This window comes from Pelobates fuscus, chromosome 10 (genome assembly GCF_036172605.1).
Source record: "Pelobates fuscus isolate aPelFus1 chromosome 10, aPelFus1.pri, whole genome shotgun sequence".
Classification (NCBI taxonomy): Eukaryota; Metazoa; Chordata; class Amphibia; order Anura; family Pelobatidae; genus Pelobates; species Pelobates fuscus.
Genome location: NC_086326.1, coordinates 7,194,306 through 7,210,123, shown reverse-complemented (window position 1 = coordinate 7,210,123; position 15,818 = coordinate 7,194,306). Strand labels below are relative to the sequence as shown.

The window sequence follows — 15,818 nt, the reverse complement described above, 5'->3', positions numbered from 1 at the left end:
CTTTGGGTTTGATAGGTCCGAGACACTATCACGCTAATTATGTCTGTGTATGGTGAAGTCGAGTGGTGGCTCAGAGGCCTGGTATAAGCTTGTACTGGGGCTGTGCGTGCCTAGACTGAGGCAGTACCTGTGCTGTGCGTTGGAACCATTGTGGCGGGTAGGGAGTCATTTTGGCGGGTATGTCCCCGGGGTGCTTCCTCCCAACGCATGTTTAAACAAACTACTACGTACAGATTACTCACTTAAACGCTATCTGAAGGTAGTAAGTAGGATAGCAGAGATAGATATAGGCAAGACATAAAGGCAAACAATAAAAAAATAAATAAATAAGAAAATAAGAAAACAAGGCAGCAGTGTTATGAGCAGCCATAGAGGTTTGACAGTCCCCTTTCTTAATGGTTCAGGTGGTGGTTGCAGTCTGCGTTGTGCGGGTGGGCCCGCCTGGAACGAAGGGTTCAGAGGTAGCTGGATTCCACTTGTGTGGCTTGCGGGTTGTGGGATGTCGTCTCATGGCGTCCGCTGGAAGGCCCAATGTGGGGAGGAGGGCTTCAGCCTCTTGTAAGTCCGCTATAAGGTGCGTAGCCTCCCCGTGAAGCACTTGGAGTTTGCAAGGTGAGCGCCATCTGTATTTGACGTCGCGCTCGCGGAGCAGAGCGGTGAAAGGCCTTAGAGTAGAGCGCCAGGCCATAGTCCCCCTTGATAGGTCGGAGTAGATCGATAATGTCATGTCCTCAAAAATGATCGGCGCGTTGTTTCGGATTGCGGCCGTTATTAATTCCTTGTCCTGTCGTTTCTGGAGTTTGATAATTAAGTCCCTGGTTGCTGTCGGTGGGGCCGTTGGTGGTTTAGGGATCCGAAATAAGCCCTCAAGGCCCACTCCTTTGGCCTGTTTTGGCGGTAATATGGTGCTCACCAGGCGCCTCACGAGGTGGGGGAGTTCAGCTTCTGGGATAGATTCAGCTATGCCTCTGACCTTGAGGTTCTGGGCACGTCTTGAGTCTTCCATTGCTGCCATGGCCTGTTCCATCTTTATGTGTTGTCGTTGCATTAAAGTCATCTCCTGTTGGAGTGCGGCAAGCTGCCTGTTATGCGTGTGGGAGTTTTGCTCCACGGTTGCCATGCGGTCAGTGAGGCCCTTAATGTCCCTCCGCATGCCCGCCACATCCTCCTTAATGTTCTGTCGGATCTCTGCCAGCAGCTCCCTCATCTCTGATTTCGTGACCGGAGCTGAGTCGGGTTGTGTAGCAGGCTTTGCGGCATGTTTCTCCGGAGCTCGCAGACAGATCTCGTCCGGTTCAGAGAGCATGTCGTCGGAGTCTTCTAGGCCGTCCATGTAAGCGGCCATGACAGGGGCTGGGGCACTTTGCGCTCGCCGCCACAGGTCTCCAATACTGGTGCCCACCCGGGGCAAGTCGGGCTTAGGCTTCTTACTTTTTCTGCCCATAACCACTGCTTACTTGGGTGGCTAGTCTGCTTTTTTGAGGGGTGATATTTCGGGTTTTGGGGTCTTTTAGGTCGATTTCGTCGGGAGCTCACTGCGGGTGCGACTTGTCGGTTCGGCAGTTGGCTCCGCCCCCCCTGCCGGGGATGTTTAATTAATCATAAAAGTGCTGATTTCTCATAGATATGGACAGTTTTATTAAATGCCTTTTATATGGGATACTCTTTACCCATAAAGCACTTCAGCAAGCTGTGTGAAGGGGCCCTTTAATATGAAATCATTTCTCTAGGCTTGGACCTCAAAGTGTTCAATATTATCTATTATCCAATGATACCAGGATTAATCTTCCCTATCGTCTTGTCGTCTAGCCCTCGATCCTTACTATGAAACGGAAACGGGACCTACATATAGAATATTTTACACCCCCTGCATTATACTCTGCTGAGACGGGTGCTGTGCTATCTCTGATTTACCTGCAAGGTGTTTTGAGAGTCACAAGATGACGGTTTCCTTTTATGACTTTTCCGGGTTGTTTGAGACTGGAAGATAATTTGCTCACATTCTATTGAATATAGTTTGTAGAATTAAGGTCTATAAAGCTGCGGAGTGGATGGAGCGTAGCGGAGTCGCTGGAGGAATTAGGTTCTGTATAATCTGCTATATGTCTAGGATGACAGGACCACATTCCCAACCAAGCCCATCGTGTTCTTCTAATAAAGATTTCCAGTGATAACTTACCGGCCATTTATATAATATTCTGTTTCTAAAATGGAATTGGGCTCTGTGTAGATCTTGGGAATTCCTGTAAGGAATGCCCTATTATAAATGTGTTTTTACTGAATTGAGTCAGTAGATATCATTGATTCCCCTCTCCCATTTCACAATTCACCATGGTCTGTAATAAGAGCATATTGCGCTACTTGTGCGTCGCCAGAAGAAATACGCAGTGACCTCACTCTGGGCACTAATATACATTGTTACAGATCAATGCATTTCTTTCTAAGTTTGAGTTGTGGTCCGTTCCCCCTAGGAATTCTTTCATTGCTGTGGTGTTCCTAAGCCTCGCTGCACATAATATTATTCCTGGCAATTCTCACTTTACTGAATAACCCTGTCAACCATTCCCCATAGTCTAGCATGTCGACCCCAGATACCAAATCCCAGGAAACCGCCCAGCGACCAGCCCAGCCCTGGAGAGCATGGAGATCATAGGCCATCAAACCCATCCAGTGACGGGCTAGCAATGGCCAATCCCTGCAGTACTGAGCTAACATGCAACCCCCTAGCACCTCCATGTAAATGGCACTCTGAGATTGCAGCCCATAAGACCTTTGTGCTTCTCACTCAGGGGGACAATTGCTCCCCTGCCCCTCATGCCAGACCTCCCATGGTCATAACTGATTTTTGCAATTCCGATTGTAAATAGCTGCAGTGTAATACAGCCCACAGGGCAAATATATGGAAAACAACCTGTGACCGTGTCACATGGAACGTTGCTGAGTGTTACCGATCGGCCCGTCTTGGTTAGTCTGTGGCAATCCCACGCCGTGTGTCTGATATTATTCACAGGGCAAAGACAGGGTAAACAACCTGTGACTGTGTCACATGGAATGTCGCTGAGTGTTACCGATCGGCCCGTCTTGGTTACTCTGTGGCAATCCCACGCCGTGTGTCTGATATTATTCACAGGGCAAAAACAGAGAAAACAACCTGTGACTGTGTCACATGGAACGCCGCTGAGTGTTACCGATCGGCCCGTCTTGGTTATTCTGTGGCAATCCCACGCCGTGTGTCTGATATTATTCACAGGGCAAAGACAGGGAAACAACCTGTGACCGTGTCACATGGAACGTTGCTGAGTGCTACCGATCGGCCCGTCTTGGTTATTCTGTGGCAATCCCACGCGTGTGTCTGATTTTATTAACAGATGAGAAAATAAATAGTGCGGCGCACTCAGACTACAAAACAATACAAAAAACAAAGAAGGCTACTAAAATGCCTAACTAAGTATAAATATGGGGATTTGGTTCCACCATATGGCCATATGTTGTTAAGCCCACCACTACTTTCAAAGTACCCCATTATTGGTGGGTCCTACACTACAATGTGGGAGACAAATAAATAGTAATAGTGTTATAAATAAAACAGTGTTAAATACTAGTAAGAGCATAGTGAGTATACAAACATAAGTGATGAAAGCAATTAAAAACAGTGTTAAAACTAAATAATTCATGTGTTAGAGCTGAAAATGAGTATACTCACTACTGCAGATGACTGGGCTCACTGGAAAAAATAATAAAAGTGACTTGACTAATGACAAACTCCTCCTTAATATACACACCTGTGGCCACCTCTAAAGGAGACTCTGAAGCTGGGGGGGGGCCTGGGCGGGGTGCTTAACCCCTAAGGAATCTGGTCTGGACTCCAAATATAATATAAACAGAGAGAGGATAGGGGGCACTCCCGAGACCTGAATTTTGCATGAAAGGTGCTGCCGCTTTGCCCCCTATCCTTTCTCTGTTTATACTATATTTGGAGTCCAGACCAGATTCCTTAGGGGTTAAGCACCCCGCCCAGGTCCCCCCAGCTTCAGAGTCTCCTTTAGAGGTGGCCACAGGTGTGTATATTAAGGAGGAGTTTGTCATTAGTCAAGTCACTTTTATTATTCTTTCCAGTGAGCCCAGTCATCTGCAGTAGTGAGTATACTTATTTTCAGCTCTAACACATGAATTATTTAGTTTTAACACTGTTTTTAATTGCTTTCATCACTTATGTTTGTATACTCACTATGCTCTTACTAGTATTTAACACTATTTTATTTATAACACTATTACTATTTATTTGTCTCCCACATTGTAGTGTAGGACCCACCAATAATGGGGTACTTTGAAAGTAGTGGTGGGCTTAACAACATATGGCCATATGGTGGAACCAAATCCCCATATTTATACTTAGTTAGGCATTTTAGTAGCCTTCTTTGTTTTTTTTGTAGTCTGAGTGCGCCGCACTATTTATTTTCTCATTCATGAAATTTTGGTCAGAGCGGCAGCACCTTTCATGCAAAATTCAGGTCTCGGGAGTGCCCCCTATCCTTTCTCTGTTGATATTATTCACAGGGCAAAGACAGGGAAACAACCTGTGACCGTGTCACATGGAACGTCGCTGAGTGCTACCGATCAGCCCGTCTTGGTTAGTCTGTGGCAATCCCACGCCGTGTGTCTGATATTATTCACAGGGCAAAGACAGGGAAACAACCTGTGACCGTGTCACATGGAACGTCGCTGAGTGCTACCGATCGGCCGTCTTGGTTAGACTGTGGCAATGCCACACCGTGTGTCTGATATTATTCACAGGGCAAAGACATGGAACAACCTGTGACCGTGTCACATGGAACGTCGCTGAGTGCTACCGATTGGCCCGTCTTGGTTAGTCTGTGGCAATCCCACGCTGTGTGTCTGATATTATTCACAGGGCAAAGACATGGAACAACCTGTGACCGTGTCACATGGAACGTCGCTGAGTGCTACCGATCGGTCCGTCTTGGTTATTCTGTGGCAATCCCACGCCGTGTGTCTGATATTATTCACAGGGCAAAGACATGGAAAACAACCTGTGACCGTGTCACATGGAACGTCGCTGAGTGCTACCGATCGGCCCGTCTTGGTTAGTCTGTGGCAATCCCATCGTCTGATGTTAATCGGCAGCAGTGGGGGAGCCAAAACCCGCTAAATCCATTAAGCAGAAGTAGCATATATATCTGGGGGTGACAGGTGTAGTAATGTCCTCTGATACAGTAGGGGGTGTCTGTATCACCCACAGTCTGACGCACACCCGCAGCTTCCCCTCTATATCCTTGCGTGACCCACCAGGCGGAGGGAAGGAGCAAGTGGCTGCTATGTTTGCTCCCTTGATGCCAGGAAGCTTCGGCGCCCCAGGCTTTTTCCGCTGGATATTCAGAGACTGTCACTGTGTATTAGACTGAAGATACAGGATATGCACGCTTTGATTGCTTCGGTGGGAGGCTTCGCAAATGTTTGGGAAAGATATATTTCCGTGGAGGGAAGCATGCAAGCGTGGAAAGCATGTCAGTGGGGAGGTCTGCTCTGTCTCTGCAACATATTAAGCTGAGATCTGAATTATTGAGTGCGTCGGGATCTTGACATGTGTGAGTTGGGTGCTGATTACATGTAGAGCCCAATTTCTAAATCCTTGCCATCCTGTACTGGGCCGGAATCTTTGTGACCCAGAGACGGACCAATTTGCTGTAAATCTAAGGGTGCTACGTGCAGTAGATATGGTTCTTTATTCTGATAATTCTGCTACATTCCCAGTCTGAGATATAAAGCATTTACTTATTACGCACTATTTCCTTAGCATTAAGAGAAGATGAAACAAGGTGTTTCTCATACACAAAGCAAAGTTTGGGACACGTTTTCTCTAATCATATAAAGGACTATCGACATTGCTCTCAGGTGAATTGTTTAGATCAGAACGCCTAATACGATTATCTTTTACATTACACCGGCTCCTGCATAAAAGAACTCTCATAAAATAAAGAAAAACAAAATAAAACCTTTGTATGCCACCATTAACCTTACCTGTATAGCGCTGCAGGGACAGACCCTCATTGGTGCCCAAGGCTAAATGTCACGTTGGCTACCATTGCTGCATTCTGTCAGCCCAAGTAGGGCTTTATGAGAAGCTTTGGATGGTCCCCAATGTCCGGAGCAGGCGTACTCTGCACACTGATGTTTGATATAAAATAGATCTAATTATGAGATGTCGTAGTCTGAGCCCATCGTGGTGGTCAGCCACTAGAGGGCAGAATTTTACAAATTGCTGCGGTTCTCACTTCCAGCAGTGACCCCAGCAGTCATGCAAAGTTGTTATGGTGCTTGGAGTGACCCTTTTTATAGTGTCCGTATGGCTTTATTGTTAAATAATGCACTTTTATTTGTTAATGAAGGCATGAAAAAGCTATTAGTATATTACTCAACAGAACACACAAAAAAACTCCCAAATATCTTGGGAGTGAAAGGGTTGACATTAAAAAGAAACCAAGCGGTTCGAGTGAGGCGGACTGTGAGAAATAAAACCCGTATATAACAGAAGAAAGGACATTTTGTTATAGGAGTTGTGTATGAATTGAGAAGCCTATCGGCAGAGATGGTTTGGGGGTAGACACACTGCTGACCGGCGCACAATCACCAATAAACCACAAGCTTTGAGATAAGACGCTGTGTTATTGGTTACTAGGATTCACGTGAAGGCAGAGCAATGTTATAGACCGATCAGGAGAACCAAACCGAATTCACAATCAGAGCACATGGCAATATGAGATTCTTCAAGACTTTCTGTGACATCTTGCCACAGCTCCACCTACTGTTCATTGTGTGAATCACAAGAGGGGAAATGAAAACTGATTTTAAAAATGTATGGAAACTGTGATAAATAGGAGAATTTCTCCAATTTGGTTACTTTAGTCTACATTTTACCATTTTAGTTCCCAACAATTTACGGTTTAGTCCATTAACCCTACTAATTGTGCATAAGGAGTAATGCTCCAACAATCCCCTTGTCAGCAGCATGTGGATCTCACTGAGCGGTCACGTTGTTAGCGATCGCTTGGTTTGGGGAGGGTATCTGCTTTATGTTGGGCAATACTGAATATTAAAATTGCCTTCTATTGATGTCCATTGACCTAGGATTAACCCTCGCTGTCTGCGTCCATTTTATTCATCCTTTCTGAATTTTGTAATTTAAGACCTCCACCCCTTAATGGAGATGATTCATTCAGATTGCCAACTGAGACGCGCTACTGCTGCTGTATGCCCTCCTCCAGTGAACATCAGTTCAACACAGTTTTGCAGTTATGGAGTATTTATTTCATTTGCCTGATTATATTCATTTTATTTGGCGGATTATATTCATTTTATTTGGCGGATTATATTCATTTTATTTGGCGGATTATATTCATTTTATTTGCCTGATTATATTCATTTTATTTGGCTGATTATATTCATTTTATTTGCCTAATTATTTTTTATTGGGAACATGCTGTGTGCGACACAAGCTTAGTGCAACATAATTTTAGAAACATCACAAATAATTAAGTGTCATTTAATTATATTAATTGCTGCCCAACTCAACGTTGTTTTTTTGAAGAAGTTTATCATAGTTTCCATCTCTCCCATAAAAAAACCCAGCACACAGCCGTCCCCAAAACCACTTCCATCTCTCCCATGAAAGACCCAGCAACCAGCCTAAAACAACTTCCATCTCTCCCGTGAAAGACCCAGCACACAGCCGTCCCCAAAACAACTTCCATCTCTCCCGTGAAAGACCCAGCACACAGCCGTCCCCAAAACCACTTCCATCTCTCCCGTGAAAGACCCAGCACACAGCCGTCCCCAAAACAACTTCCATCTCTCCCGTGAAAGACCCAGCACACAGCCTAAAACAACTTCCATCTCTCCCATGAAAGACCCAGCAACCAGCCTAAAACAACTTCCATCTCTCCCGTGAAAGACCCAGCACACAGCCGTCCCCAAAACCACTTCCATCTCTCCCATGAAAGACCCAGCACACAGCCGTCCCCAAAACCACTTCCATCTCTCCCATGAAAGACCCAGCACACAGCCGTCCCCAAAACAACTTCCATCTCTCCCGTGAAAGACCCAGCACACAGCCGTCCCCAAAACAACTTCCATCTCTCCCGTGAAAGACCCAGCACACAGCCGTCTCTAAAACCATTCCCATCTCTCCCATGAAAGATGCAGAACACAGCCGTCCCTAAAACCATTCCCATCTCTCCCATGAAAGACCCAGCATACTACCGTCTCTAAAACCACTTCCATAAACCACTTCCATCTCTCCCATGAATGACCCAGCACACAGCCGTCCTTAAAACCACTTCCATCTCTCCCATGAAAGACCCAGCACACAGCCGTCCATGAGGATTTTCAATGAGGATGTCCATGACGTTATAGGCTATCAGTGCTGTTAGGGCCCTGTTTTGTCTAAACCAGCTTCAGGGGACCCCTTGCGACCCTCCGTGGGTGTCCTTGGTGTTGAATAAATCATAAAAGCCTCTAGTTTCTGTCATTTCCACTGGGACTTCTACTCCCATCAGCTGCATGTGAAAGCCAGTCCCTGTGTATTCAGATTGTGTGTGATTGTGACCGTGTATAGCTAAACATCCTTTCACAGCTATGATACAGTTTAACCCCTTAAGGACACATGACGGAAATATTCCTTCATGATTCCCTTTTATTCCAGAAGTTGTGTCCTTAAGGGGTTAACATTTGTCTAATACATTCTATTAAATAGGAACCCTGCTGTTCAGGGCAATCTGTGGGGGCTATTAATGTCGCCTTGTTCACGTTGCCCTCAAAGCCAATGACAGAGATTGACAGCAGTAAGGACCGCTGACCTGGCTTCGCTTCCTTCTATTTTTCTCTTCTTTTTAAGAGCTTTTTCATGATCCGGAGCTTTCTCTTATGAACACAAGGTCCCTCACCTTCCAGACACGACGGGTGATGCTCGGGGAGGCCATTCTGTTCCTCTTCAAGCAGCAATTTCTTTCATTAAAGTGTTTATGGGTATTGTCTGTACCCGGCGCGGGAGGCCTGGTGCTGTTGTAATAATGAATTTCTTCCATTGTTTAGCCTTTGCTTTCTTCTCTAGACGAGTCACCTTGACGGCTACGATTCAATCGCTCGCTGGCACAGAAAGCCAGCCTGTAGAATTCAAGTGGCAGCACAGGAGTGCGTCAGCAGGGCCTACAGATTGTCGCTTTAGCTAAATTGAAGTTATTGTCCGCAGTAATCTTGTCTGTATTCCCCCCACACTCGGCTGAAAGCATGCAACACTTCACAAGAACATTGTGTAACGGAGCAGCTGGCAAGCTCGGTAAAGGAGCAGTACTAATTACAGGCCGGTTTGTGTTCAGGGTGCTATTGTCGTTTTAACCCAGTGTAAAATATTGCTGTTTTGTAGAAAAAAAACTACGTTTCAGATCTTGCATGCACCTTTATCAAGTCTCACATTGTCATGTTCCTTAATAAAGACTGCTGTATCTGGACGTCTCTTTGAATTTTCCATTGGATCCTTGGCGATTTGCCTTTCCTGTCTGGAACACCCAAGCGGTAGTAATCCCTGATAGAGTGTGCTTTGTCCACGTTTTGTTAAAAAATCTTTATTGTGTGGTTAAACACACTGATAGTGTCTGTGTTCCCCGCAGCCACTGGTGGTAAACCTGCTGTAATAACAGAGTCAGACTCATTGAGAACATTTAGTTGTACGAGTGCTGCATTTAGCCACGCATGCGGATCTCGTCCTTGATGCTTCTCTATGTGGAACGTTGGATTGGACAAAAACGTGCACTTCAGCAGGCCCACTGACAAAGATGGAGGCGTCCCGGCGCTGGAAATTAAGTTAGCGTTCTGAATCTCAAAGAAACATCCGGTGTCTGCTGTAAAACCAGTCATTTCATATATACACCCGGTGTCTGCTGTAAAACCAGTCATTTCATATATACATCCGGTGTCTGCTGTAAAACCAGTCATTTCATATATACATCCGGTGTCTGCTGTAAAACCAGTCATTTCATATATACACCCGGTGTCTGCTGTAAAACCAGTCATTTCATATATACATCCGGTGTCTGCTGTAAAACTAGTCATTTCATATATACACCCTGTGTCTGCTGTAAAACCAGTCATTTCATATATACAACCGGTGTCTGATGTAAAACCAGTCATTTCATATATACACCCTGTGTCTGCTGTAAAACCAGTCATTTCATATATACATCCGGTGTCTGCTGTAAAACCAGTCATTTCATATATACACCCGGTGTCTGCTGTAAAACCAGTCATTTCATATATACATCCGGTGTCTGCTGTAAAACCAGTCATTTCATATATACACCCAGTGTCTGCTGTAAAACCAGTCATTTCATATATACACCCGGTGTCTGATGTAAAACCAGTCATTTCATATATACACCCGGTGTCTGCTGTAAAACCAGTCATTTCATATATACACCCGGTGTCTGCTGTAAAACCAGTCATTTCATATATACACCCGGTGTCTGATGTAAAACCAGTCATTTCATATATACACCCGGTGTCTGCTGTAAAACCAGTCATTTCATATATACACCCGGTGTCTGCTGTAAAACCAGTCATTTCATATATACACCCGGTGTCTGCTGTAAAACCAGTCATTTCATATATACACCCGGTGTCTGCTGTAAAACCAGTCATTTCATATATACACCCGGTGTCTGCTGTAAAACCAGTCATTTCATATATACATCCGGTGTCTGCTGTAAAACCAGTCATTTCATATATAAAACGGTGTCTGCTGTAAAAAAGTCATTTTCATATATAAATATCCAGTAGAAAGCAAATTCACAAAAAAAAAAATCATCTGCTGTTTAATGCGAACGCCGCCATGTTTCTCACCGGCAGCGCAGTAGCCAGCTTGCAGATAGGTAAATAATAATAAAATATTTCAAATTTGAAACCGTAGAGTCTGTATTTGCAGAAGAGGCTGTATTGTATGGGCAGACTAGATGGGCCGAATAGTTCTTATCTGCCGTCATATTCGATGTTTCTATGGCTGGTAAATCAGTGATTGAATCTTGCATTCTCAATGCCCGCGGATGGGACTGGTTTACCTTTGCCGATCTAAGTGGATTTAAATGAATACTTTGCATTTCTTACCGTCCGCTGTGTCCTTTTAACACGCTCTGGCAAGGTGCGACGGATTGTCAGACAAGCGTGGAAAGTGCGTGGAATCCAAGTTATTTTTTAGATTCACACATTTGACACCTTCTACGGCTGACCTCATTTAGATAGATACATGGGTCACATAGACAACTGACTTGTAAAATAATTAGAGGAGATCTGTTTGTGTGAAATTAATTAATGTGAGAGGAGAAAACTGCCAAGGTCCCAATATTATGTCCGACATAGTGCCATGTCATGTTACATTGTCCAAGGATGGCAGAACTCTTCAGTCTTCACGTGTTGTTAATGGAACATTTTAAAAAACTCTTAAAGGGATCTGTTACACCTGAGGAGGGAACAGTTGGTAAGTCGCTTGGTTAGCCATAGATTTTTAATTTTGTGTAACATAAGTTTTGTGTAACATACGTAAGTTTTGGGTAATTTCTGCTCAGTAAGGAAAACTAAGGAAAACTAAGAACAAAGTGTAAACCACATTAATGTAGAACATTAATATGCATGAATAAGAATTGCAAGGAGCAACACATTTAAATGGGAGCAGGTAAGTCCCCCTTCTCAGCATGGAGCCATAGAGCCAGCTAGAGTAGAGCTCGTCACTTTATCTACGTCCCAGCAGTGAGGAGCCTTGTCACCCTTAGAGTTACCAGGGGTTGTTGGTACCAGAGATTGTAGGAAAGCGTCTGCGTTGGACACAGTGGGAATCTTGTACCGTAGCCCACTCCGTTACGCCGTGACAGCCCTTGGCGGGCTCCATCTATATGGGATTCCAGCTTCCTGCAACTGAGCCATCACGTCTTTCAAGGATGCCCTCCATTGCAGCGTCATTCTGCTGAGGTCTTGGAAGAAGCAAAGTGTATGTTGTTCGGACACAAATGGTGTTTGACACTTGATGGAGGCCAGGAAAGATTCCTTGTCAGACTTATACCTAAAACTCAAAATGACATCCTTGGGAGCAGAGGTCTTATTGTTGGGTTTGCCAGGTAGTCGATAAATTCCATCCAACAGTAGATACTGGGCCTGTTTGGGTGGCAAGGTAGTAGACATCAACCGTCTGATAAATTGTGTCAGTTTGCCAGAGTCAATGGATCCCCCTGGTTTTCAGGTTGCGTTGGCGTGCAATATGTTCGAGCTGTCCCACCTTGACACTGAGGGCTGTCCCACCTTGATACCTCGTGTAATTGGCTTGCAGTCGAGGTCTGCTGGGCGCCAAGGCCATGGATACTTTCCTCCGCTGTTATTCTGCCAGATAGTGTGTTCAGGTCTGCTTTCAGCATCGCCATTTCAGAAGAGAAAAAGCCTTTTATATCCGTTGTCATTGTGATAATATTCATTTTAGTGGCCCACTGAGGCTCTGCCTATCGTTTAAGTAGGGCTTTGTTGCCTTGAGGCTGTGACCGGAGCTCTATAGGTTCCACTGCTTTTGTCGTCTGAGACTGATGTGGCGCCATGAGATGAGTCAGGCGTCCGGTTGGCGATTTTGGGCCTGCTTGGTTGTGAGAGTAGAAGGCCCATATCTCGGGTATACTCTGCTCCCGAGCCTGGGGACCTTTGGGAATGTTTCCCCGTAGTCTCCTGCAGCTAGCTGTATCGTGGTGGGGCCAAAATCAGCACTATTATTAGCAAATATCCCTCTGTTGTACCGGAGCTCAGGAGACGTGCAACCGTGCGGGATGGTGGTTGGCTTGTGTTGAATCTGGTGCTGGATGCGTCAGATTATTATTATGTATATAGCGCCAACAAATTCCGCAGCGCTGTACAATGGGTGTTAAAAAGCATGTTTCCATATACCGTAATGACTGCCTGCACGTATCTCCCTTATATATAGTGAAACATGAGATAATAAAAATATATAACATATATAATATAATCTGCCGGTTTGTTACTAGTGGATAAGTAGGATAAATGCTATAATTTGTACGTATGGCGTATGCTGTATCTGTGCCGTACACACTAGGGCTTTATTCTTGGCTAATAAGGGGTTAATATTGTGTCACTATAAAGTCATTCTTCCTCTAAACCCAAATTCTATTTTTTTTGGTTTCTTTTCAGGTTAACTGAACCTTCTGGGTACCTGACCGATGGGCCGATCAACTATAAATATAAAACCAAATGCAGCTGGCTAATCGAGGGCTAGTAAGTATATTATCGGGCTATCGATCTGTGAATTTACAACGGGGATCTATAAGGCATCTTGTGATACATTTAGCGGTAGCTGGCTACAAGTCCCACTACTCCAAGCCAGCACCTTAGCACTGCAATATAAAGTGTGTAAATATAGTAACATGCTCTCCATCAAGGTTAAAGAACACTCCGGACACTATCTCAATGATGTTGTTATGGTGCCTGGAAGTAATTGGTGCCTCCCTACCTGGTTATAAAGCATTTAACCCCAAAGTTATGGTAACTGCAATGTTGTCCAGACGGCACCAATTAAACTCGGCCATCTTCTTGCGGGAAGCCTCTGACAGGGCACCAGCCTATCACTAGCTCCACATTCCAAAAACTGAGAAATGTATGTTTCTAGGTACTTGGCTTTGAGATGAAGTTTTTATGGTGCTTGGAATGAGCGTAGCTGCTACAATGTTGCAGAAGGTATAATATACCTATTGATGTATGTATAGAACAGGTTGTCAGTGTTTGTACATTATATCTTAGCGCTGGTATTCTATATCACAGAATGGGTTTCACTCCCATGATTCCCAACCAGCGTACAGGGTAAGCCATCACCGGCATGAAACAGACAGCTGGATATAAAATGTCTGTTCTTCCTTACCGCAGAGCAAGCGTTAATGGGAACTCACAGAACTGCAGTTTGCGGAGTTTGTAATCTAGTTTTTGTGCTTGTGAGATTATCTGATAAAAAAGCAAGACTTGGGGGAGAAATCACTGACTCGTGGACGTAAAACAAGTTAAATGCTCGCTAGCAAAGTGCGGTTATAAATGGCAGTCTCTCGGCGAATGGCGTATCCTTGGGTTACATTCTCTTTCCGCTGCTTTGTCATTTAATGGGGACCTTGACATAGACATTAAAATGCATTTTTAATATTGGTAGATTGTCTAAATTGTGCAAAGTGAGATATTCATTGTGAATAATATAAGTTTTCAAATGATTTAATATTTTGAAAACATTTGAATCTAATATTTAGATATTTTGATACATCGATGCATTTTAATCCAAGTTATGTATTTTTAAAGGAAAACATTATTTTAAAAGACTATCTGAAAATATTAAATCAAAGTCACAATTTAGCTTAAAGGGAAGTCACCAGAACAACTTTAGCGTAATGAAGCAGTTTTGCTGTATAGATCATGTCTCTGCAGTTTCACTACTCAATTATCTGTCATTTAGGAGTTAAATCACTTTTTTTGCTGTTCATTCAGCCCTAGACACACCTCCCTGGCTGTGGCTGGTGCAGCCTGCACGAAAAAAAACAATATTTTCAATCAGACTTTAACCTGCTTTAGACATTTTTATCTCCTACTCTATAAATTGAACTTTAATCACACACTGGGAGTTTCTCCAGGGTCTTGTTGGCCATAAACAGAGCATGAGATTCTAAATTAAACACACTGTGCAATAAAGGACATGTAAACATTAGATCTCACTTTACAGGAAGTGTTAAGGAAGGCTGTGCACTTCGCACACAGGTGTGACTAGGGGTGCATAAACAAAGTGATTTAACTCCTAAATGGCAGAGAATTGAGCAATGAGACTGCAGGGGCATGATCTATACACTTTAATATTGAACGGAAACTACATCTCCCATGTTGCATTGCTTGATCAGATTCATAGGAATTAACTCAAACGTGTATATCTGTAAAGGCATGTAGTTACTTCAAGACATCAAGGGAGATCAGCTATATCAGATGTAATATATTAACCCATTGATGGAAGGATCACGGGAGATGTGCTAAATTAACTCATCTGTGAATGGATCATGGGATTTTAATACTGGCGCTTTGCAAGTTTGCTGACAAAAAAAGTCATTCTTTACTCCATTATTTCAATAAAAGTTCCTGCATTGGAGAGTGTGGGTAGGAAAATATAGGAAGCCTATGCTAGTTACTTAGTCATAGGTTAAATGAAATGTAGTTATTAATAAATGGCTGTATGTATCACTATGTATTGATGGAAGTGACTGTCTGTTTGCTGGTATGTATTATCTGTGTTCTGTCTCACTGTTCTTCCCCCGCAGCCCCCAAGCTGTCCTAAGGTTACGGTTCAATCATTTTGCCACTGAATGCAGCTGGGACCACATGTACGTGTACGACGGGGATTCAATATATTCGCCTCTAATTGCTGTGCTGAGGTGAGATCTGCCGTAACTTTTCCTTCTGGCAACGGGTTTCAATGTGTTCTCGTATCATAGGAGAGTTTCTCAGGTCACTTTAGATGTGACTAACTCTCCTGTGTGTCTAAATTCTTCCAATGTCTGTCATTTATACACATTAACTGATTGATTTGCTAGTAATAAAGGTGTGTAATATGGGCTCCGGAGAATATAAAAATAATACAAGTAGCTAGTCTGTTGAATGCTCTATTAATAAATGTAATTGTAGATATTTTGAGGTGAGTCCCCTTTAACCATTGCATGTGAAATGATCACTTAGTATCCCCGGCT

At 43.9% G+C, this 15,818-nt stretch overlaps 1 protein-coding gene across 1 annotated transcript in view; it reads left to right on the top strand.

Moving 5' to 3' along the window:
• Nucleotides 1-15,818, top strand: part of ATRNL1 (attractin like 1) — a 716,247-nt gene that overhangs the window by 81,050 nt on the left and 619,379 nt on the right. Inside the window, exons 2-3 of the mRNA XM_063434704.1 lie at nucleotides 13,246-13,329; nucleotides 15,393-15,506. Coding sequence (XP_063290774.1) covers nucleotides 13,246-13,329; nucleotides 15,393-15,506 — 198 coding nt within the window. The remainder of the gene's footprint in view (nucleotides 1-13,245; nucleotides 13,330-15,392; nucleotides 15,507-15,818) is intronic.